The sequence below is a fragment of the Muntiacus reevesi genome, chromosome 1, assembly GCF_963930625.1.
Source record: "Muntiacus reevesi chromosome 1, mMunRee1.1, whole genome shotgun sequence".
Classification (NCBI taxonomy): Eukaryota; Metazoa; Chordata; class Mammalia; order Artiodactyla; family Cervidae; genus Muntiacus; species Muntiacus reevesi.
The window spans coordinates 49,379,303-49,403,813 of record NC_089249.1 but is presented as its reverse complement, the minus strand read 5'-3'; the positions used below and the strand labels follow the sequence as shown (position 1 = coordinate 49,403,813).

General features: G+C 43.9%; 1 protein-coding gene across 2 annotated transcripts; it reads left to right on the top strand.

Annotated features, from left to right (window-relative positions):
- Positions 1–7,279: 7,279 nt before the first annotated feature.
- On the top strand, positions 7,280–23,604 carry TIGAR (TP53 induced glycolysis regulatory phosphatase). 2 transcript variants are annotated; one of them, XM_065942614.1, is made up of 6 exons: positions 7,280–7,475; positions 12,942–12,979; positions 17,143–17,264; positions 19,635–19,712; positions 20,320–20,457; positions 21,493–23,604. In XM_065942614.1, exons 1-6 carry the CDS (start codon positions 7,444–7,446, stop codon positions 21,922–21,924), a joined length of 840 nt encoding a protein of 279 aa, XP_065798686.1. In that variant the 5' UTR covers positions 7,280–7,443; the 3' UTR covers positions 21,925–23,604. The 2 variants fall into 2 exon arrangements, with proteins under 2 accessions (XP_065798686.1, XP_065798696.1); XM_065942624.1 differs by having other exon boundaries at positions 7,319–7,475; positions 20,347–20,457.
- The last annotated feature ends 907 nt before the right edge of the window (positions 23,605–24,511 follow it).

Genomic DNA, 24,511 nt, shown 5'->3' with positions numbered 1-24,511 from the left:
TCTCCTCAGTGTCTAATTTGGAGATGCAAAAAGTAATTTATGGACCAAATCCAGCCCTCGGGCATGTTAAGCTTGACTCCCGTCATGACATATTCTTTGGAAGGACTGATGCTGAAGCTCCAATACTTTGGTCGCCTGACACGAAGAGCCAAATCACTGGAAAAGACCCTGATTCTGAGAAAGATTGAAATCAGAAGGAGAAGGGGTTCACAAATGGTTGGATGGCATCACCAACTCAATGGACATGAATTTGAGCAAGCTCTGGGAGATGGTGAAGGCCAGGGAATCCTGGTGTTCTGTAGTCCATGGGGTCACAAAGAATCAGACATGTGACTTAGTGACTGAACAATTACAGCTCAGCCCAGAGAATCTTCCTGGTCCAGGGGACAGGAAAGACCTCATCACGGTCTCCCAAGCCCTTGCTTATGTCAAGATTATTTTCTTTATCCTCCAAGGAAAGATGGTCATTCCCCTGGCTCTCTGGCACCTCCTCTTCCCTGAAAAGGGGACATGGGATAAAGGGCCAAAAAAATGCAAGGGAAAAATGCTGGAGGAGAAACACTGATTACTATCTCAAAAGTATCCTGCCGTGGATATGATAACCTGAACCCTGCAAGGGCTGAGAACCCTGTTCTCAGCGTAGGGTCACTCAGCAATGGAGGCCTTGACATAGGGAAAGTGCTCTCAGCTTGGGTGGGTTTCTGTTTGTGGCTGGGCTCAGTGAGTCTGGACACCTCGGTCAGTACCTTCCTGGAAAGTCTTGATGGCTCAGATGTTTTGACAGCAATCATTCACTTCTATCTCCCATGTGGCCCTGTAGAATCAGAATGAAGGGTCTATGGGGGACTTCCCTGGTGGTCCCTAGGTTAAGATTGTGTCCTCCAGTGAACAGGGAGAGGATTGATCCCTGGTCTGGTAACTAAGGTACCACATGTCATGGAGTGTGACCAAAAATTAAAAAGCAAAACCGGAAAAGAGTGTAGGGAAGATCTGCTTCAATATGGTACTTCCTATGGCCTTACCCGCTCTACATCCTAAATCTTTCCAGATACTCGGGCCAGGAGAGCAGGATTTTAGGGTCTTCCTGAGCACTCTTCCTGGCTCTAGGGGAACCTTCCCAATCAAGACCCAACAGTGCTTGCTCCGCCTGGAGTGTTGCTGACAGTGTTGTACATTTATTAATTTCATGCAGATTGTCACAGTGACAGGAAAAGTCAGGATGGCGTAGCGAGAGGCCATTTCACTTAAGCAAGAGGATCTATATTTGAATCCCAGGGCGGTTGCTTGTTAACTGTAAGATGCTGGATTATTAAAGGGATTACATGAGGTAGTGTAGGTACAATGCCTAATACTGGAAGTTTCAAGCAGTGTCTGACTGTAGTCCTTCCACATCCACAGGTTCAACCAAAGATCGAAAATGTTTGAGAAAAAAATTCCAGCAAGTTCCCTAGTGGCTCAGACAGAAAAATCTGCCGGTAATGCAGGAGACCCAGGTTTGATCCCTGGGTGGGGAAGATCCCCTGGAGAAGGGAATGGCTATCCACTCCAGGATTCTTGCCTGGAGAATCCCATGGACAGAGGAGACTGGTGGGCCGCAGTCCATGAGGTTGCAAAGAGTTGGAAATGACTGAGTGACTTACACTCCCAAAATACAAAGTTCGAATCTGCAGAGTGCTGACAGCTATTCACAGAGCTTTTACATGCTGGGTATTCTGAGTAACCTAGAGATGACCGAAAGTGTCTGGGAGGATGTGCACGGTTATCTGCCAATACCGCACCATCTTGTATAAGGGACTTGGGCATTTGCAGATGGTGGTATCTGAGGAAGGTCCTGGAACCAGTTTCCAGTGGGCAGTAATTGTATATGCAAACACATCAAGTACCTTGTCAACTATTTTTAAAGGTGTTACAAATGCAAATGTTAACTTTCCAAAAGGGCAGGGATGACGGGAGGTATCGCCTTCCTGTAGATCCTAATGGAGGAGACTGCTCTGAGCCACGGCACTGAAACCGTAAGCGTTTGCTCTGTCCACAGTATCCGCTTCATTCTGCTACCCTTCTCCCAAACAGCAGTGAACTTGGGCTTAGGGGAAGTTCTCTCCCCCACTAAGTGACAGGCTATCAGGCGAGGCATGAAAAGGGATTACTGGATACATGTATTCAAATCAAGGGGAGTTCCCCAGAAGCAGGCTGAGAAGGCCTCCTTCCACCATCCATGAGTAGAAAAGCCCTTTGACTGGCAGATATGATTTTTTGGAAGCAGCAGTAATGGCGAACTCTGGGTGACAGATGTCAGATGTTGGCAGAGTGACTGCCAAAACAAATCTCCTTGCACCTTCAGACATCAAGCTGATGGAGGACTGGGCACAGTTGGACTGGCAGCCCCTTCCTGCTTGGATCACTGCTCACATTATTATTTCTCAGTCGCCGGACAAAGCAGATGGTTTACCATGTATTTGTGACTTTTTATTGGCCTCGAAGTTCTGTTCTTCCATCAGGGTACAGCATGTAATCAATTATGACAGTGGGTGGTGTAAAAAAAAAAAAATCCCTGCTAATAAAAGTCCAAGACTTTCCCTTTTATTACATTTGCATAAACCCCGACAATTTCCAACTAAAAAGCCAGGGGAGCAAAAAGCAAAGTCATGGTGTTAAAAGTACAGTAATGGTGTTAAAAGTAATTGAAAAAGCACCAAATCTTAGTTGGTCCTGAAGACTCTTGGTAGTTTAGACTAACATCTGATGTCAGCTTTGTCCATTTTGAGTCTTCAACCCCAAATCTCCTCATCTCTATTTTGGTGAGTCTTTAAAAACATTTTGTTTTCCTTTCTTTTTTTAGTTGCTCTGGGTCCTTGTTGCTGATCGTGGGCTTTCTCTAGTCGTGGCGAGTGGGGGCTTCACTTCGTTGCAGTACATGGGCTTCTCATAGCAGTGGCTTGTCATGTTGCCGAGCACGAGCTCTAGACATGCAGACTCGGAAGTCGTGTGCACGGGCTCAGTTGCTCAGGAGCATGTGGGATCTTCCTGGACCCTAGTGAAGAGTTTTCTATCTTATGTTTTTTCCTTTTTTTCCCTTTATTCTTTTTTTTTTTTTTAACAGTTGCAGTATTTATTATTTACTTTTTTCCCCCCTTTATTCTTTAGGAACATGATTTTTGTGGACGACAAATGTTGATTGGGCTTTTGCAACATGACTGTCACCATTCCAGGCACATGTAAGAGAACAAGAGAGTCCCTTCCTTCAAAAAAAAAAAACCAAAAACCTACATTCCAGCATATAACAAAACAGAAATGGATTTATACATACAGAGGGCAAAAAGGCAGCAAAATTGGGGTAGTGGGAGGAAAGAAATAGGTGAGAAAGATTAGGAGGTACAAACTTCCAGTTGCAAAATAAATGAGTCAGCGGGTATTAAAGGTTCAGTGAGGGGAATACAGGTAACATGTTGTAACCACTTATCTTGGTGATCATTTTGAAATGTGTCAAGCCACTATGTTGTAACAGGAACTACCATAGAGTTTTAGGTCAATTATACTTCAACAACAAACCCATGGCGGGGGGGGCGGAGATCAGATTTGTAGTTACTGGGGGCTGAGGAGTGGGGACTGTGTGGATCACAATAAACTGTGGAAAATTCTGAAAGAGATGGGAATACCAGACCACCTGACCTGCCTCTTGAGAAACCTGTATGCAGGTCAGGAAGCAACAGTTAGAATTGGACACTGAACAGACTGGCTCCAAATAGGAAAACGAGTACGTCAAGGCTGTATATTGTCACCCTGCTTATTTAACTTATATGCAGAGTATGTGATGAGAAATGCTGGGCTGGAGGAAGCACAAGCTGAAATCAAGATTGCTGGGAGACATACCAATAACCTCAGATATGCAGGTGACACCACCCTTACAGCATAAAGTGAAGATGAATTAAAGAGCCTCTTGATGAAAGTGAAAGAGGAGAGTGAAAAAGTTGGCTTAAAGCTCAACATTCAGAAAACTAAGATCATGGCATCTGGTCCCATCACTTCATGGCAAACAGATGGGGAAACAGTGAAAACGGTGTCAGACTTTATTTTTCTGGGCTCCAAAAATCACTGTAGATGGTGATTGCAGCCATGAAATTAAAAGACGCTTGCTCCTTGGAAGGAAGGTTATGACCAACCTAAACAGCATATTGAAAAGCAGAGACATTACTTTGCCAACAAAGGTCCATCTAGTCAAGGCTATGGTTTTTCCAGTGGTCACGTATGGATGTGAGAGTTGGACTGTGAAGAAAGCTGAGTGCCGAAGAATTGATGCTTTTGAACTGTAGTGTTGGAGGAGACTCTTGAGAGTCCGTTGGACTGCAAGGAGATCCAACCAGTCCATCCTAAAGGACATCAGTCCTGGGTGTTCATTGGAAGGACTGATGCTGAAGCTGAAACTCCAATACTTTGGCCACCTCATGCGAAAAGTTGACTCATTGGAAAAGACCCTGATGCTGGGAGGGACTGGGGGCAGGAAGAAAAGGGGATGACAAAGGATGAGATGGTTGGATGGCACCACCGACTCGATGGACATGAGTTTGGGTAAACTCCGGGAGTTGGTGATGGACCGGAAGGCCTGGGGTGCTGCAATTCATGGGGTCGCAAAGAGTTGGACACGACTGAGCAACTGAACTGAACTGAACTGAACTGAGGAGTGGGGAAATTGGATGAAGGCAGTCAAAAGGTACATACTTCAGTTACAAGATAAATAAATTTTTGTCTCTAAGTCATGTCTGACTCTTTTTTGACCCCATGAGCTGTAGCCTGCCAGGCTTCTCTGTCCATGGGATTTCCCAGGCAAGAATACAGGAATGGGTTACCATTTCCTCCTCCAGGGGATCTTCCCGACCTAGGGGTCGAATGGGTGTCTCCTGCAATGGCAGGTGGATTCTCTACTGAGCCACTCGGGAAGCCCTAAGATAAATCAATACTAGAGATGTAATGTACAACATGATAAAGATAACAAACACAGCTGCAGAATAAATCCTAAGAGTTCTCATCAGGAGAGAAGCCTTTTTTTTTTTTTTTGCTATAATTTTGTGTCTCTAAGATGATTCTTTCAGGAAAAGAAACAATTTCGAGCTTGACTGATAATCACTAGTGTTTTACTGGACTTGCCTGGTGACTCAGATAGTAAAGAAGCTGCCTGCAATGCGGGAGACCTGGGTTTGATCCGTGGGTTGGGAAGATCCCCTGGAGTAGGAAATGGCAACCCACTCCAGTACTCTTGACTGGAAAATCCCGTGGACAGAGGAGCCTGGTGGGCTGCAGTCTGGGGGTGGCAAAGAGTCAGACATGACTGAGCGACTAACACATGACTTGACAAGATGAGGGATATTCACTAAACTTTTTGTGATAGTCATCCCATGATGGGTATAAGTTACATCATTATGTTGCACACCTTAAACTTATAGAGTGCTGCATGTCCATTATATCTCAGTAAAACTGGAGGAAAAAGTAAACGAATAAGAAGAAAGCGGAGGGAGGGGACTGCAGGCTGGAGACAGAAATGATGTCTATACACTGGGTGGGCTCACTGGGGAGACGGCTTGGTGGAGAATGGAAGAGGACCAAAGGCATAACCCACGGAGACTTGGACACACACTGTATGCATGGCATTGTGCACACTGAACACTCACACGTTCCTCACTTTTCCTATCACTTTTGCAGTTAAAGAGGGTCATGTGAGTAGCTTTGGACACTGAATGAAGTATCTAAAAACTGGTTCAACACCCTCAATTGTTCTCACTTCCTGCCCTAGTTATTGTCAATCCATGTAAGGAGGTCATTGTTAACTGTTAACTGAGAACTTTGTGGAGTAAAGCCCCTTCCTGATCCATGTCAGACACGTAGCATGAGAGAGAAATAAAACTTTTATATTGTAAGCCATGGAAATCCCAGGATTAAGTTGTTACCATAACTTGGCCTATCCTGACTAATTCAGAATTCTATCATATGAGTTGCCACAACAAAGCATCCTTTTTTATTAAAACAAACAAACAGCATGTTATATATTCTCAACAAAAGTGTATCAGTGGTCATTTCTAGCTTATATCTAAACAAAGTTTAAATGAATTCCTTGTTCATTTTATAAACTAGTGTAATCTCTGAACTCTTGAATGAATAATGCAGAATAATGTCCATTCTTTCAAAGATTCCCATTTTTCAACTGTGTTTTTTCCTGATTCTCAAAGTTTATGAAAACATACATGATTTTTATAGGTAGTTCTTGGATAATTAAAAATTTCATATTATTTTAATTTTCTAAATTTTTCCAAAACAATTCTTTCCCCTTATATTATAAAGCTAATTTTCTAAAAGATGTTTGATTTATTTGACAAATGAATACAACTCTGAACACAAGGACAAATGGAAATTTATAGCCAAGGGTGGGCTACCCGGAGGCTCAGCGGAAAAGAATCTGCCTGCAATGCAAAAGACGCAGGTTCAATCCCTGGGTCGGGAAGATCCCCTGGAAAAGGAATTGCACCCTACTCCAGTATTCTTGCCTGGAAAATTCCAGGGACCGAGGAGCCTGGCGGGCTACAGTGCATAAGATCACAAAGAATCACACAGCTGAGCACACATGCGTAGCCAAGGGTGCAGGGTGAAGGATAGAATAGAAAATGAGGTAGAGAACGGAAAATATGACCATGAGGAACTAGGTGAGATATTGGCGAAATGGGGACAGAGAGGAACGTGATTTTATTAACAGAATGGAGGAAGAGGAGTTTGATTAGACATCAAGGGTGGAAGGATTCTCCAGCAAGTGGCTTCGCAGGATTTTTGGTAAAAATCGGGCCCTGCAGGCGAAGCAGGAGGCCTAGTCCAGATAGGGCTGCCAGGGGCCAAGCCTAGACTTTGCGCCCGGAGCAGGTCAGTCTAGGCGGAGCTGGGGGCTGAAGCCGGGTGGGTCTAAGCACGCTGCTGACCCCACGCCCCCAGTGCCAGCGGGTCACATAAACCCTAGGACCGAACGGGTCTGGAGCTGTACATCCACGAAGCAGGACTGCTGGCCGCACTCCAGCCTCCAATCAGACTAACCGCAATCGGAGCTGCCGGCAGCCTTATCATCTCGGAGCCTCCGACCCTGGATTTGCCCGGGCGCGACCCGCCTGCCGGGTCCGGGGCGGGGCCGTCGCACCTGCCGCGCTCCAATCACGGACCTGCGCGCAGCGGCGCACGCGCCACGGCCCTGGGCGGGATCTGGCCGCCCATCAGTCTTCGCGACCTGCCGGGCCCCCGCCTCCCTGATTGGCTGGTCCGGGAGTGACATAGAAGCCGCCTTCACCTATAGCTGCGGAGCCGGCCGGCGGCGCGGTGCGGAAGCGGCGGGGCTCGGCGGGCGCAGTGCAGGCAGCGGGTGCGGATTCTGGCGCCGCTGCGGTCCTTGCTCCTCTGGCTCCGGGCGTGGGCGGGATGACGCGCTTCGCTCTGACCGTGGTCCGGCAGTGAGTATGGCGGTCGCGGGCTGCCCTGTCCCTTCCGTGGCGTGCTGCGGGGCTGGGCCGGGGGGACCGAGGATCCGCACCCACCCCGCCAGTCCTGTCCCGTGGGTTCCCCCGCGGCTCGGCCGGGCTTTTTCTGGATGTTCCCCGTGAGTTACCCCCTTTCGGCTCTCCTGGCCCTGCGACGCCGTGGAGAAGGCCAGGGGTCAGATGTCATCGGTCTCCCAGTACGTGGGGACGGAGACGTCGGAAGGAGTGAGGTCAAGGTCCCCTTCCCCACCCCACCCTACCCCAGCTGCTGCTGCTGCTGCTGCTAAAGTCGCTTCAGTTGGGGGGCGGCTGAATCCGGAGACACAGGCGAGTCCCGGCACCTCCCGGGCGGCGCGTTTGCCCCCAGCTGGGCCCCCAGGGTCTGCAGCGTGGACTGGCCCGGGGCTGACCTTTCCCCTGCAGGCTCTGCTCCCACTCTGTCCCTTCGGTCCCCCAGGCTCGGGTCTGAGATTCTCTTCTTCCCGGCAGAGCTCCAATCACTGGGGGAGGAGCTGGGGGGGGAGGGTGGTGCGCCTCGCCCTGCTCTCAGCCGCCTGCACCGCCCTCAACAAATATTTTTAAACATACGTTATAGGGGCCAAATGCTGACATGTCTTGCCATGCCTTCCTTTTTCTTTTCGACTCTATATTTGCCCGATTTTAACTGAGTTCAGGGCGGTCAGGAGTACAGATTTTTCAAGCAAGGGCGACATAGATGGGAATCTGGGCTCCACCTGGGAGCCTTGTAACCTGGGCTTCCTTTAATCGACTTAATTTACCCGACCACAGTTTCCTGATTTATAAAGTGGGGATAGTGATAGGCCCCACACCACTGGGTTAGTGTGATCATTAAATGTTAGAAAGGTCAAGTTCATGGCACGGGGGAGGGGGATGGGGCATGTATGAAAATTAATGAACTTTTCTTTCTGTAAGGACAACTCTGATAAAAATGCAGCGAGTCTGAATAAAAATGTGTGTGTGGTTAATGGGACCAGCATTCTGAGTGGGTTCTGTGTAGCAGAGGACTGGGTTACAGGTAACTAAGATTCCATTTTTGACTTCTTGGAGCTTGCAAGGAACATCAGAATGGTCTAACCTTGTCAAGCCTGCCTTTAGTTGCTGACTTTTTTGGGTCCTGTTCTTCCTTAATAGGAAGGTTATCTCAGCTGTCATCTGAAGTTGTCCCTTTAGGACTCACAGAATTTTAATGGCCAAGTTAGAAATGGAGATCCTTTCTCCACCCCATTCCTCTGCATTTTATAGAATGGTTTATGACTATCATGTGATCTTCGAAGGACTTTTAGCTAGGCCTTAGCAGAACAGGAACTAGTCTTGACTGCACTTTCCTTTTAATTTGGAGCACTTTGTAGATGCCTGACTCAGTGCCTGACATAAAATTGAAGCCCAGAAGCCGTAGAAAATCTAGGCTAAACCACCCCTTGAAAAACAAGCTGATCCCTATTTAGATGCTTAATAGACAATTGTTACATGAATGTATATTTTTTCCCCTCCTCCTTAAGCGCTTGAAAGGTATAAAGTTGTTTCATCAAATAAATCCTTTGAGGAATTAATTTAAAAATGGGTCTTAATGAATTAGTATTTGCCAGGTACTGTTGTAATTAAATTCTGACTACCATCCAGTGAGGTAAAGAGGGCCTCTCAATTTGCAGATGAGGAAACAGACACAGAGGTCATGAGACTTGCTTAAAATCACCTGATGAGTTGGGGAAGGAGTTTAAACCGAGGCAGCAGTACTGTGGCCCATCCTCTTAACTGCTTTGCCCTTCAGCCTCCTATTTTAGAATTAAAACCTAGTGTTTGTGGATTGCTTGACTATCACCAGCCATTTCAGAAGCTACTTTTTACTTCTTGTGATCTGACTGAAGAGTGATAAGAACAGTATGCTTTGTTCTGTTCTGTTAATGGGAAAGGGCTTCTCTGGTGGTTCAGTGATAAAGAATCCACCTGTAATGCTGGAGATGCAGGTTTGATCCCTGGGTCGGGAAGATCCACTGTAGGAGGAAATGGCAACCCACTCCAGTAATCTTGCCTGGAAAAATCCCATGAACAGAGGAACCTGGCAGGCCGAAGTCCATGTGGTCAAAAAGAGTTGGACACTACTTAGCCACTGAGCTCACATGCATCCATAAGAAATTGCAGAGAAAGTGTTGAAATAATTGCTAGGGTAAAGTTAGTTTTCTCCTTCAGAATTCTCAAAGCTAAAAATTGATGATTCTTTCAGGAAAAGAAACAAGATGCTAAAAGACGCTTACTCCTTGGAAGGAAAATTATGACCCAACTTAGACAGCATATTAAAAAGCAGAGACATTACTTTGTCGACACAGGTCCGTCTAGTCGAGGCTATGGTTTTTCCAGTAGTCATGTATGGATGTGAGAGTTGGACTATAAAGAAAGCTGAGCGCCAAAGAATTGATGCTTTTGAACTGTGGTGTTGGAGAAGACTGCAAGGAGATCCAACCAGTCCATCCTAGGGGCAGATCAGTCCTGAGTGTTTATTGGAAGGGCTGATGTTGAAGCTGAAACTCCAATACTTTGGTCACCTGATGAGAAAAGCTGACTCATTGGAAAGACCCTGATGCTGGGAAAGATTGAAGGCAGGAGGAGAAGGGTATGACAGAGGATGAGATGGTTGGATGGCATCACCAACACAATGGACATGAGTTTGGGTAGACTCCGGGAGTTGGTGATGGACAGGGAGGCCTGGTGTGCTTCGGTCCATGGGTTCGTAAAGAGTCGGACACGACTGAGCGACTGAACTGAACTGAATTTTTATTGAATGGTGACTCTTCTGATAATGGAAGAAAACTTTTTAACTGCGATTTAAACTCAGCCAAACCCTTTATGAATCTTGTGCTGTTACCGTCAGCATGTTGCTCTTCATCAGCTTCCTTGAACGTGAGTGTGCCAGTGTGTATCACTGTTGGAACAGAATACCCCAGATTTCAGACTTAAGTCTACTCATCTGATTGAGCTATAGTTTCTCATGGTCTTAGAGCAGCATTGCTCTAAGAAAACCCCAAGAAATGCAGAAAGGCCTCTCGTTCCCTTGAAATGTTCTTGTAGGTGTTTGCAATTAGTGGCCTGCGAAACCATCCCATTTCACTTCCATTTTTAGCTAGCTCTTTAAACATTTTTACAAACTAAATTTATTTTACTTTTAATTCCTGAAAGATAATGAATTAGTATAGGTATTGACAGCAGCACTGATTTTTTTTAAAAATTCTGCCTCTTTTGGGAGTTACTTAGTTTTCATTGAATGCTAATCATTGTTCTGTTCTAATAGAGCAGGCAAGTTGAATATTGGGTCATCTGTAAACTCTTATAAAGATACATGTAATTGTTACGCTCCTGTGATGTGTGTTTTCTGGGAGTAGGATTGATTCATTGGAAGAGCCTATGCAGCTAGGACTAATCTAATATAGACACAAATGTATCATGAATTGGGTATTTTACATTCCCTAATTCCCACCCAACCATCCAGTGAATGTCCTCACATTCTTAGCCCTTGCAAACTTCTCTATTTTCAAATGAATTAATTGGTGTGGAGGAATCCCTGTAAGGCTGTGTATTCATGGTTGAATAGTGGGAGGGTATACTCCATTCTTCTGTACACCAGAGCATATCTACTTTGACAGCTCACCCCAGTTGTACACTAATGTCCCATAATTTGTCTCTCCTGTGGCAAATCCAAGTACTTGTCTGTTGCATCTGAATTATTTAAAAGGATGTGATCAGGAAATTAAGCTATCTTACATGGTTTCTAGAGAAGCACTATTGAGCGTAAACCATAACTAACAAAATAAAATGTCTTTTAAAGTGAAGAACAGTGTGATCATCCCCCAAATGAACGGTGCATATTTGAGGGCCTATAAATGGCCGGTCATCAGACTTGGCTTCTTGTCATAAGGCTTGGGATTCTTGCAGAGTCGGATATCTGTCTTGGAAGTGAATCACACTGCAGATTTTGAAGATGAGCACTGTTACTCCTGACTCCTTCAAAATATACTCCTCTGACCTTTCCACTCCCCTGACCTTCCCTGTGGCTGCTACAAGCCAAGCTTTGGTTAGGGAAGTGGATTAATAGTAAACCTATTCTAGCCACCCACTTTTCTTTCCCACTCCCCAAAAAAGCTAGCTATAACCAGTTGCTTCAAGGATTTGTACAAACCTCTCGAGAAATGTTTGGTCTGTTAACAAACATTTACAAAGCTGTAAAAGTAAATATTTGTGCACATTTTGGGGGGGGGGGGATTCTGTTGCTTGATTGCACCTCTGTGATGTTTATAAGGTGATTTGAAAGCAAAATATGCCCCCGTAGAACTCCAGTGCGCCCCTGCCCTCCCCTGTCCTGCCTCAATCCAGTTATTTTGTGACAATATTTCTCATCCTGTCACTCTGCTGGTTGCTTCAGAATGGGCTGGGTTTGGTTTTGTAATTGCTTAGCATTGCAGAGCGGAGCAGCTGGAGCCACTCAAGGACTCAGGAACCAGGTGGGGGCTGTGGGCCCCTGTGCCCCTTTCCACTCCGCTTGTGGTCCCCTGGACCTGCTTGCTCAGCCCAGCAGGTGAATGGATGGACTGGCTGTCCTCTTTGGTCCTGATGCCTGGGGAAGTAGTTTTGGTCAACATATTTAAGAAGATGATTTAACAGAAATTTTCTGTCCGTACATACACTTTTTTTTTTAATTGGGATATAATTGCTTTGTTAGTTTCTGCTGTACACAGTATGAGTCAGATACGTGTGTACATGCATTGCCTCCCTCCCACCCCTCCCCTCTAGGTTGTCACTGAGCTGAGCTCCCTGCAGTTTGCAGCAGCTTCCCTCTAGCTATCTGTTCTACACATGGTAGTGTGTGTATCCCAGGGCTACTTACTTCATCTACCCACCCCTATCCCCCCCACCATGACCACAGATGCGTTTTCTACATCTGTGTCTCTATTCCTACCCTGCGAGGAGGTGCATCAATTCTTTTTTCTAGATTCCATATATATATGTGTTAATATACAATATTTGTTTTTCTCTTTGCAACTTACTTCACTCTGTATGACAGGCTCTAGATTTATCCACATCCCTTACAACTGACTCCGTTTCATTCCTTTTTATGGCTGAGTGACATTCCATTGTGTCTCTGTACGTATATTTTGAAAAATAGCACTCTCTGCCTTCAATTCACTTGAGATTTATCTATACGTTTTAATTTGGAACAGTTTGAAATTTGTAGCTCATCAGTCTGGTACATAGAATAGACAACTGCAGGTAGTAGTTTAGAATAAATGTCATTTTTACAGGTTAGATTCTCATGTATGTACAATATGCTGTCTTTACAAATATGACCTTTCAATGTCAGGCGTTTTTTTTCTCATTTCAAATGTAACCTAATTTGATAATAAACGCTTTCTCCCTGTCTTTCTGTTTTAGTGGAGAAACAAGACTTAACAAGGAGAAAATAATTCAAGGTTGGTATTCTCTGACTTTTATTTTAGTTCTCTGTGTTCGTGTTCATGTGAAATGCAGGTTAAAGAGATCTGATGGGGTAGGACGGACTGGGGGCAGGTCTGGACTGTGACCTGGGATTACAGAATTAAAGCATATGATCACAGAAATATGATCAGAGTAGATGGTGCTCAAGAGGAGTAAGTCTGTTGAATGAATTGGATGTGAAGACTAGTGCTCCAAGTTGTTTGTGGGCAGCTTCAAAGCGACCTCTCAGCTGATTAAGGAGTTATATTGGATCTAATTGTCTTCAAATATATCTGCCAGGGTTTAAAATGACTTCATATTTGGAAACAAAAATTTACTGGCTGGTGTTAATGGTATTTTTCTTGCTAAGATGTATTATTTTTAGTAGTAACAAAGAAATAGTTTAAAAAGAGAATTTCTGTTCTCACATGGGGTTGTTACTTTATTCTGACTATACCCCCCCATCCCCTAGCCCCAGCTTGTTCTGTTAATTTGGGTTCAGATCTTTTAATCTCCCTGTGATCCAGCTGGTCTGGCTTCTAAAGAATATCTTTCAGCTAGACATGCTATTTCTGTGCTCTGATGATACAAGCGTTGAGTTTTATATTTTGAGGCTAGAGACATCTGGTGTTTGCAGGAGCTGATTTTTAATACCCCACGTGCTCGCCTCCTGCTGGAAACCAGTCTCTGTTTCTCACTGACCTGGGCCCCACCCAGAGCATCCTCAGGACTCATTACCTTGTTTGTTCATGGGTAATGAGTTTGAAACTGACAGTAGAACATGAATAAAAGTTTCCAAGTTCATGACCTGTTTTTTAGATTTGTTTTGTGTTCTTTTCCTAACTTTGGAAGTTAGATGTTTAGTTTCTTCCGTTATAGCCACCTTCTTTTTCTTTTAATTTTTGTAAGCATTCAAGCTTACATGGTTTTAAGTACCATTTTTGTTGCATGCCTACAGTTCTGATTTATAGTAATCTAGTAAGTATTCAGTACCAAGTATCTTAAATTTCCATTATGATTTCTTCATTGACCTGTAAGTTATTTTGAACTGCTTTTTAAATTTCCAAATGAGTGGGCTCTTTGGTTTTGTTCTTCATCTTTTGTGATTGACTTACAGTGTGATTGCTTTCTGTTTTGACAATACGGTTTATTTGGTAATCTGTCTTTGAAATTGGTTAGCATGGTCAGTTTTTATAAATCTACTATATGTTAGAGAAAAATCTTTGTTTTCTAATTGTTGGGTTTGGAATTTTATTTCAAATCATTAACCTTGATTTTGTCATTCAAATCTTCCCGTACTTTACTAGTTTTGTAAATTTACTCATGTGCCTATATGACCTAAGGGGTCAGTTTATGCATGAGATATATTGAATTTCCCACTGTGATGGCCAGTTCATCCTTAAATACTTTCATTTTGTGCTTTATATATTCTGCTTTTATATACTTTGAGGCTATTTTATTAGGCACATACATGTTTAAAGATTGCTCTATCTTCCTGGTGAATTGAACATTGTTTATAGTGATCTTCACAATCCTTAATAAGACTTCTGTCACAGAGTCCTGCAATTCTGGGAGTGATATGACAGCTCCAGCTATGTGGGGTTGGAATTTTCCTGGTGTGTATTTTCCCATCCCTTTCTTTTCAGCCTTGCTGGGTACTGGTGTCCTAAGTGTTGCCCTGTGAATGGTAGGCAGCTGATTTTGGTTCTCTTAAAAAAAAAAAAAAATGCAGTCTTTTTGTTAACTGGTGAGAGTGGTTTGTCTGTGTTGACTCTGGTTTCTGGTGTGTTTGGATTTTTCCTTTGTGATTCTTTTTTTTCCTTCTTTTTCTAACCTTTTCCTTCTCACTAACCTTTACTTCTTAGGTACCTTTTTTTTTTTCCTTATCCAACCCACTGTTACCTTGCCTTCTGGCCTTGAAATAAGCTATGTCTGTTCTTTTAATAGTTGTCTTTATATCATTACCATTCATACCTACTAAAGTATGAGATAAATATCCTCTCTCCTGAAAAATGTGATGGCATGTGCTGTTGTTTTAGTCTCCTGGCCTTTTTCACCTGTGTGGCCTAGGCATTATTATTTTACTTAGTGTATGTTTAAATTTACAGCCTTATTTGCCAGTTTCTCCTGTCACCATTTCTTTCGCATCTCAGACCTTCATTCCTAGAGCATCTTTTCTGAGAAGTCCTCTTGTGTAAGTTGGTTGGTGGTAAAGATAGTTTCAATCAGTTCTATTCCAGGCAGTTCTGTTTTTATTCTCTTTAGTCTTTTTTAGTCCAGTTCTAGACTGATGGTTCTTTTGAAAGCTATTACTCGCTGGGGTTTTTTTTTTTTTTTTTTGGCTTCCATTGCTCCTGTCCAGAGATCTTCTTTCAGCCAAATGGTGTCCCATGGTGGGTATCCCATCAAGTCCATGGTGTCCCATCATATCTCATGGTGTCCTGTCTGTCTTTCTCTGTAGCTGCTTTTAAAGTCTTTTTATTTTGGTTTTCTACAGTTTCTCTTACTAAATCTGGCAGGGTATTTTTTTTTTTAAATAATTTATCCCTCTCAGTGTACATCTTATCTGTAGTTTTATGTCTTTCCTGATTTCTGTTCTCCATTTCATACTTTGTATTCTCCATTTTACACTTCTTGTTCTGTTTCATGCTTCCTGTTCTACATTTTGCACTTCCTGTTCTGTTTCATAGTTCCTGTTCTCCATTTCACACTTCCTGTTCTGTTTCATGCTTCCTGTTCTCCATTTCACACTTCCTGTTCTCCATTTCGCATTTCCTGTTCTCCATTTCACACTTCCTGTTCTGTTTCATAGTAGCTCTTCTCCATTTCACACTTCCTGTTCTGTTTCCTAGTTCCTGTTCTCCATTTCACATTTCCTGTTCTCCATTTCACACTTCCTGTTCTGTTTCACACTTCCTGTTCTCCATTTCGCATTTCCTGTTCTCCATTTCACACTTCCTGTTCTGTTTCATACTTCCTGTTCTCCATTTCCTCTCTTTCTGGAGTTCCCACTAGCTGTAGTTAGGAATCCTTGTCCTTCCTCCGTGTCTCTAACACGTCTGAGATGTGCTCTTATCTCCTTGTATCTGAGGGGAGGGGCACAGCCTTACCTTTGGGTTTGTGAAGCTTCTCAGCTTAATGAATTTCCTTTTATCCACTGAGGGATATTTTTTTTTCTCCACAGCAATTCCGTTTTTCATTGTTAAAAGATGTGTTTAGTTCCTTTAGAAACCTGTTTTTTTTTTTTTTTTTTTTGTAGCTTAAAACAACACAAATTTATTCTCTTACAGTTCTGGTAGTCAGAATTTGAAACCTGTGTCTCTGAGCTAAGATCAAGGTGTCAGCAGGTTGGTTCCTTCTGGAAGTTATGAAGGAAGAATCCATTTCCTTGCCTTATTTTTTTTTTGGCTGCACTGGGTCTTCATTGCTGTGCTGGCTTCAGTGGTTGCGGCATGCAGGCTTAGTTGCCTGGAGGCATGTGGGATTTTCCCAGACCAGGGATCAAACCTGTGTCCCTTGCATTGGCAACCTGTCTGGTTTTTGAGGACTTGCTGTTGCTTGTTTTTGTGATTCAGTGTGCAGTCTCTGCTGATTTCCATGTCTGAACTTCTGGTCTGTTATCCGCTGTTTCTGCTGACCCTCATTCACGATGAGTTATTGTCCTATGTGTGGTGTCACTAGCTGAATTGATGTTTGCTCTAAGTTGGTAGAAGGCTTGTCGGCCTTTATGGAGAATGATCTGTAGTACTGTATGTTACTGAATTTGAACGGTGGAGATAAAGAAGGAAAACTTCTCTAGGTGATGATCCAACCACCCAAATACAGCAGCTGGGCCGAGAAGGTAGGTCAGAGGCAGCACTAATGAAACAGGCTGGTAGAGTGGTGGGCGGTGCAGGGCAGGGGCGCTGAAGGCAGTCTCATCACCCACCAGTTCCCGTCAGGCAGACATTCTTCTGGAAAACACTTGGATACCTGAACCTTTATAGGGATTATAGCTTAATTTTGCTTGCTTTTAGTTTTCTGAAAAGTTACATGGAAAGTACTCAAGGAAGTCTTTTGATAAAATGTAGATAGATACTCTTTATATTCCCTTAGGTGTGATTTTTATTTGCATCCATTATATATTTGAACGTTACTGTTCCTTCTCTTAATACTGCAGGACAAGGAATAGATGAGCCTCTTTCAGAAACCGGATTTAAACAAGCAGCTGCTGCTGGTATATTTCTTAAAGATGTGAAGTTTACTCATGTTTTCTCCAGTGACCTCATAAGGACAAAGCAGGTAAGTTTAGTCCAGAATGAGGCTCGTGAGTCAAAAGTTTCAACAGTTGTAACCTTGAGAAATTTCCTCCCAGAGTTCATAGAGAATTAAATCGCACACAAACATCATCCCCAATCCCCTTTCCTCACTGACAGAAGTTCTTTTTATTTCACTTTTATTTTATTTTGGTAATTTAATCAGAGCAGCTTGGGGGGAAATGTCTAATAAAATGCCAAAAAAAGGCAAAGAGGGTGTTGTGAGAGAAACCCAGTGGAAACACCACAGAGATGGAACGATTGAGACATCAGATATTGGAACTCAGAGCTTAAAAAGCAGTTATGTTGCTATAAAGAAATAAAAGATGTGTGAAATATCTTTAGGGAACACATTACTATAAAAACAATCCCAGAGGTTTGAAAAAACCACATCAACTTCTGAAAACTAAGGGAAGGAGACTTTGGTGACAACCATAGGGGAATAACAGGGCTGGAATATAGCCTCTCCCAACAAACAACCAGAAAACAAGACAAAACCTGTGAGACAACTGCTTTCAGGTAGTGGACTCCAGGAAGCCTGGGCTGCAGTCTCAGATGGAGTGAAACAAAGCAGATGAACCCTCAGTTGTCATGGTTTTCTGACTGAAGTGATCCCCAGACTTCTGCAAAAGCAGCCAACTAGAGGTCAGTGGTCTCCTACTTGAGGGGACAAACCTTGGAATTTGGAAGGCTTAAGTAACTAAAATCTGTGGGGCAGAGTGCTGGAGAGAGAAATGCATAGAGAAGACTCTAGACACATGTGTAGAAGTCCTCATCAGTCTCTGGTGAACGGTTAGTCTGCACAGGTGTGGCTGGAACCGCACGAGGGCAGAAAACAGGACTCCGGGGGAGAACGGTCGCTGGGCTGCAGTTGTCCAGTCGATTCCTGGGGCCCATACAACGTGGGAAGGCGTTAGAGCTCCCACAGCACACGTGGAGGCTTTGCTGAATACAGAGAGCATGTCCTCCCTTCACAGTGAGGCTAAACTGCCCTCAGGAGCAGCATGAGGGGAGAAGTAGGAGACGGCAGGAGCAACCCCATCTCCTAGAGATGAAAAGTGCAGTGTTCTGAAATGAACGATTCACAGCGTGGGGTTAGCAGGTTAGCCACTGTAGAAGAAGAGGTCAGTGAATGGGAAGACATGGAAACGGAACACTCAGTAATTAACTGTGGAAGGAAAAAAAGGCTGGAAAAGGAAAAATGAAAAGTCTCTGAACTGTGGGACGGTACCAGGCCGTGCAGTATTACACACAGTTGAAGTCTCAAAAGGGAAACAGGGAAGAGAGGTGGGGTGAGTGTGAAGGTAAAAGATACTTTGAAGAAATGACAACTCAAAAGTGCTTTTGAAAATTAAGGTGAAATAAAGACTCTCTTTCAAGCACAAGTTGAGGGACCCACGCTTACATGGTCCTACTTCTTTATTCAGTGTTTTTGGCCAGTTGGACTTTGACAAAGATGCCAAGATAATTCTGTGGTTGAAAGGGTGGTCTTTTCCATAAAAGGTGTTGAAACAATGGACCAGCCATCTGGAAAAACATGACATGTGACTCTTACCTCGCACAGTACACACAAACTAACTTGCAGCCGATCATAGAACACGTCTGAAAGCTAAAGCTATGAGACTTCTGTAAGAAAACACAGGAAGAAAGTCTTTATAAAAGTTTTTTGAAACAAAGCATAAATAAGACACAGGGAGGGAGAAAATTATAAATGTGTATGTTATATATGTGTGTGTGTATATCTGACACATATATGTATTTGTCAGTAAATAACTTTGTTTTATAAATGATTGATCTACAACCTTTATTATATTAATATATATACCTTCTCCAATAAGATTTTTGCTTTCATGTATTCTTGCTGTTGATCAGTGCCATTTCTTTTCAGCTTAAAGAAGCCCCGTAAATATTTCTTGTGGGGCTGGTTTCGTGGTGATGAACTCCTTTAGCTTTTGTTTATCTGGAAAACTCTTGATCTTGTCTTCAATTCTGAGCAACCTTGCTGGGTAGAGTATTCTTAGCTGGAATTCTCAGCACTTTGAATGTGTCACACGACTACCTCTGACCTGTAAAATTTCTACTAGAAAATCTACTATTAACCTTTTACGGTTTTCCTTGTCCTTGGGAGGAGGTGAGTTGAGGGTCTTCCTATGATATCATCCTGAGCCCTCCCAGAATGATTTTTTTCCTGGGGGGTGGGGTGCGTGTCATGCAGAACCTTTGTTCCCCAACCAAGGATCTGAACAGTGCCCCCTGCAATGGAAGCAAGCATCCCCTGATCATTGGCATGCTAGGGGATTCCCCAATAAGGATTATTTTTTATGAGAAAAGAAATGGTTGTCTTTTTGATTTGCAGACCGTGCATGGGATTTTGGAGAAGAGCAAATTTTGCAAAGATATGACAGTAAAGTATGATTCAAGACTTCGAGAAAGGGTAAGTATTAATAGCTTACTTATATGTTGTTCTTCTACCATAAGATATCAGTACAGCAACTTGGTTTATCTCATGGCTGGAAATCAAATGCCTTCCTGCTTGGGATGTGAAATTGGCTATTACACGAAGAATCTACTGTGTGGCAATTACTCTCACTTACTCTCGTGAATAGTGTCTTATTTAATCATTAAAATCGTAGGCAAGAGGCATCTTAAATTATAAAAGCAAGGCATACTTGTGAGGACTTAGTACAGAAGAGTTTAAAAGTGAAAAGTTCTCTTCCCAGCCTCTGATCCTCCTACATTAACACTGGCTGTTAGTGGTCTTTTTGGTCTTCTGATTTAATGACCTATGAAAGTTGTCATTTTAATCTTTCTTACTATGGATTCCTGAGAAGGCAGATTTCCCATATTTCTTGGCCATTGGTATTTCCTCTGTGACTTGTGCATTTTTCTAAGGCTTGATTTTTAAGAGCCTAAACAGCTAATGAGCTCTGAAGTCACATGGATCTGGGTTTGCGTCTTTTCAGAGGAGATAGGATAAAGTAAGCTGAAAGTGTGCCATAAACATGTACTTAATTGTCTGTGTATTCCAAATTCCCCTTGAGGCACTTTTGTCTGTTGGATCATTGCAGAAATATGGGTCTGCAGAAGGCAGGCCGCTGAGCGAGCTGAGGGCGATGGCCAAAGCAGCAGGGCAGGAGTGCCCAGCGTTCACACCACCTGGAGGAGAGACCCTGGACCAGGTACGCAGCCCAGGGGAAAGGGGGGCCATGTCCACGAGCTTGTCGACATCCGAGTAGCTGAAACCTGACTCGTCGTGTGAGCAAGATGTTTCTGAATTTTAGCTAAGCAATTTGCAAGTTGTTTGGTTCACAAAACAACTCTGCACGATACCGTGTTTCCCCCCCTTTTTAATCTGTCCTGTCTATCTCGTTTATTAATTTGGCATCATTTCTGATAAAGGATTTGAGGAAATGGGTTCTTAGATGGGCTCGTTAAGAACGGGGAGCAGCAGTGACAGGGTTGGTGAAGCAGGTGTGTCCTGCTCAGGAGGGCGGGCAGCTGATAGACTCGGGCGCAGGGCCGTCACGCCTCCCTGTCCCCACCCCTCCCGGTGACATCGTAGCCCCTGGAGTGTTCTGCTGCTGAGTTCTGTAATGGGTGATCATCTTCCTCCCTATTTTTAATTTTCATAGTTTCCTTGTAAGGACTTTGTATGAGTTTAGCGAGGGACGGCTTTTCATCCTTGCTGTCATTGAACTTCAGAAGTGTTGGATGCAGTTTCCTAGGTGACGCTGTGTCACAACCTTCTGTTTGCTTCAAGTCAGGCGTTAGGCATTGTATCTTACTCACCTTTGCCCCCAGAGTGCTCTCATGGTTCCAGAAATATACTGGGCACTTACTCACTAGTGTCAGTGGAAGTACTGGTTGAATGATGAGTAGAAATAGAGTTTCATCTGCTTCTGTAGTATTACTGACTTACAGAAAAATCAGTTCTGTTGACATCCTAAGTGTTACTCAGTCAATTGTGTCCAACTCTTTTTGACCCCATGGATGGTAACTTGCCAGGCTCCTCTGTCTGTAGAATTCTTCAGGCAAATACTGGAGTGGGTTGCCATTCCCTTCTTCAGGGGATCTTCCCGACCCAGGGATTGAACCCGGGTCTCCTGCATTGCAGGCAGATTCTTTACCATCTGAGCCACCAGCGAAGCCTGTTTATGTCTTAAGATCATCATTAATGTCATTTTATTTCACCTTTTTTTTTTCTTTCATTGCAGCTGAAAATGCGTGGAAAAGACTTTTTTGAATTTCTTTGTCAACTGATCCTGAAAGAAGCCGGTCAGAATGAAGAGTTTTCCCAGGAAGCCCCGAGCAGCAGTCTGGAAAGCTCCCTGGCAGAGATATTTCCTTTAGGGAAAAACTGTGCCTCCACGTTTCACTCGGATAGCGGCACCCCGGGCCTAGCGGCCAGTGTCTTAGTCGTGAGTCACGGCGCCTACATGCGGAGCCTGTTGGATTACTTTCTGACCGACCTCAAGTGCTCGTTCCCAGCGACTCTGAGCAGGTCCGAGCTCACGTCCGTCAGCCCTAACACAGGGATGACTGTCTTCATCCTAAACTTTGAGAAAGGAGGCAAGGGGAAACCAACCGCCCAGTGTGTATGTGTGAACCTGCAGGGCCACCTGGCCGGGGTGAGCAAAACTCCCTAAATCTAAATCATCTGCATGGAGATCTTAACAAATGGGAGTCTCTGAGGGAGTGCCTCTGACTTTACTTCCATCCTCTGCTAATGCAGACTTGGAAGCAGTTAAAAAGCTGCCCATTACAACAGGTTATAAAACTCGAGTGGAATCAGAGCCATGTGAAACACTAATGGAAAACCATCGAAAATGGACTTTTTTGGTTCAGGTACAGTTGGAATTTTCCGGGGTAATTTTACCACCCGGCTCAGTAAGCTCTCTGTACTGTAAATGGATGAGGGAACTCGGTATCGTGAATTGGGGCATGAATAACCCTGTTACTATGGTCTTGCGGTTTTTTTGGGTTTTTTTGCTTTTTTAACGTCTTTTTTTTTTAATGTTTTTCTTTAATGTCTGAAAAATCTAACCTGTTTCCTTGACTCTTCGTAAGATACTGTATTTTTTTTTTTTTCTGTCTTCATCCAGTGCTTGGAAGAGGGAACTTGTAATTTCCACTCCATATTTGTGTGACACTATGTTATAGTCCTTTAAAGGAAACCTGCTATCATTGTTTACGTGAAAGCAAACGACACTAAATGTTTACTATGGAAATCAGCTATTGTAACTGTGGACTCTGGAGGGTTTGAGATACAGATGAATGTGGCTTGTAGTTGCAGAACAGTATAGTGAAGAAGAACCATCATCTATTACAGAATTTTTCAAAGAGGGAATCAAAGCAGGAGAAACAGAGCAGACCTTTCATATCTAACCTGTGGGCTGAAGAATTTAGTTTGAACATGGTACTTAAGAATGCACACAGTTGCTGACTTGCTTCATAGCAGTGGGGTTTTGTTCAAGATGAGATTTCCTCTCTTTTCCACCAGATGGTGCTAGAGAAAAGGGATTTGGGTTATCATCACCGACTTCATGGACCTGAGTTTGAGCAAGCTCAGGAAGTTGGTGATGGACAGGGAAGCCTGGCATGCTGCTGTCCTTGGGGTCACAAAGAGTCAGACACGACGGAGCAACTGAATTGAAGTGAAATTCTGTGCAACAGATGGGTCCCTCTGAAGTCCTCGTCTCCATGGAGAAAGTGTTTTCCATGCAGTTCTGCTTATAAATAGTCATGTTGATGAATGCTATGAGCCTCGGCTCACAACAGGGTAAGACCGAGTCTGTCTGTCACTTAAGGCTAAAGTCACACTGAGACGTACGTCAGGTCTAGGATCATGCGGTCCTCAGTGTGTCCAGGGCCGTCCGTGGTCCTGGGACGGAGCACGTGGTCGCGCACTCAGGAAGCTCACTGCAGACAGACAGCTGGAAAGTCATCAGGAAAGGACAAATAATAAATGCCCACTTCCCCACCCTCCAGAAGTAGTAACTAACCCCCTCCTTTTCTTTTTTTTTTTAATAACGCACTGAGATGGAAGTCAAGTTCCTCTAAGCAGCCATCACTGCCCTGTTGCCTCCTGCTCTCCGCAGAGGGGGCCAGCACCACAGGCCCACACACCCACCCATCCTTCACATGGCCGCCTGATATCATCAGGGAACGGTATCATTCTGGCATTTTACAGATGGCCGCAGCATCAGTCTATTCTGACTTCTCACTTACTGTGTGTATATTGGGGCTCTCTACTGGTATGTACAGATCTGGTTACTTCTCTAACCATTGTATTCTGCAGAATAAACACAGTACGTTTTATTTCTTTATCCTCCCGTCAGTGGATGTTTTGCTTTGCTCACCATTTTCTTAATAGAAACAGTGCTTCAGGGAGTGGCCTTGTGCCGGGTCCGAGAAAGTGTGCATCCCCAGTCTGACAGGAGCCAGTATTCTCCAGAACAGCGGTTTTTCAGTCTCACTGGAAGTATTTCAAAAGCTCCTGGTCTCCACATCTTTGGCAACACTTGACTTTGTCTGGTGAAATTGTGTTAATCTGATATGTGAAGTATATGCCCCTGTGTTAATGCGCTTTTCTGTGAGTGCTGGAGTCTGGGCATTTTGTGTGTGCGTGTGCATCCTGACCATCGGGTTCCCTCTCTGGCAAGTCATCAGTCAGCACGCATCCTTGGTCTGGCTTTCTGTTCAGCCACCTAGCTTTTTCTTAGTGAGTTACAGGAGACTTTGAAGATGTCCTCCAGTTCACTCGTCTCTTGTATGTGCCACCATACACCTTTTTCATATGTGTGTTGTCTTTTATTTTGAGGTCAAACAGATATACCCTATTGTTTATGATTTGGGGGAGTTGGGGGTGTCTTTAAGAAGCTTTTTATACCATGAGGTCATATCCTAATCTTTTTCTTACAGTGTTAAGGAGTTTTTTGAATGTCTCCTCTCTAAGTCATCTGGAGTTTGGTTTTGAATACTGTAAAGTCAGAATTCAGTTTTGTATATTTTTTTCCACATGGTGAACGGCTACCAAGTCTTTCTTTTCCCAGTTGGCTCCTGATTCTCAGTCAGACCCCATGCACCCATCTTTGCTTGAGGGAGTGGACTTTGCCGCATTTTAGGGAGCTCTGGGTTCCCATGCGGGCTTCCCAGGTGGTTCAGCAACGCAGGAGACATGAGTTCAGTCCCTGGGTTGGCAGGATCCCCTGGCGAAGGAAATGGCAACCCAGT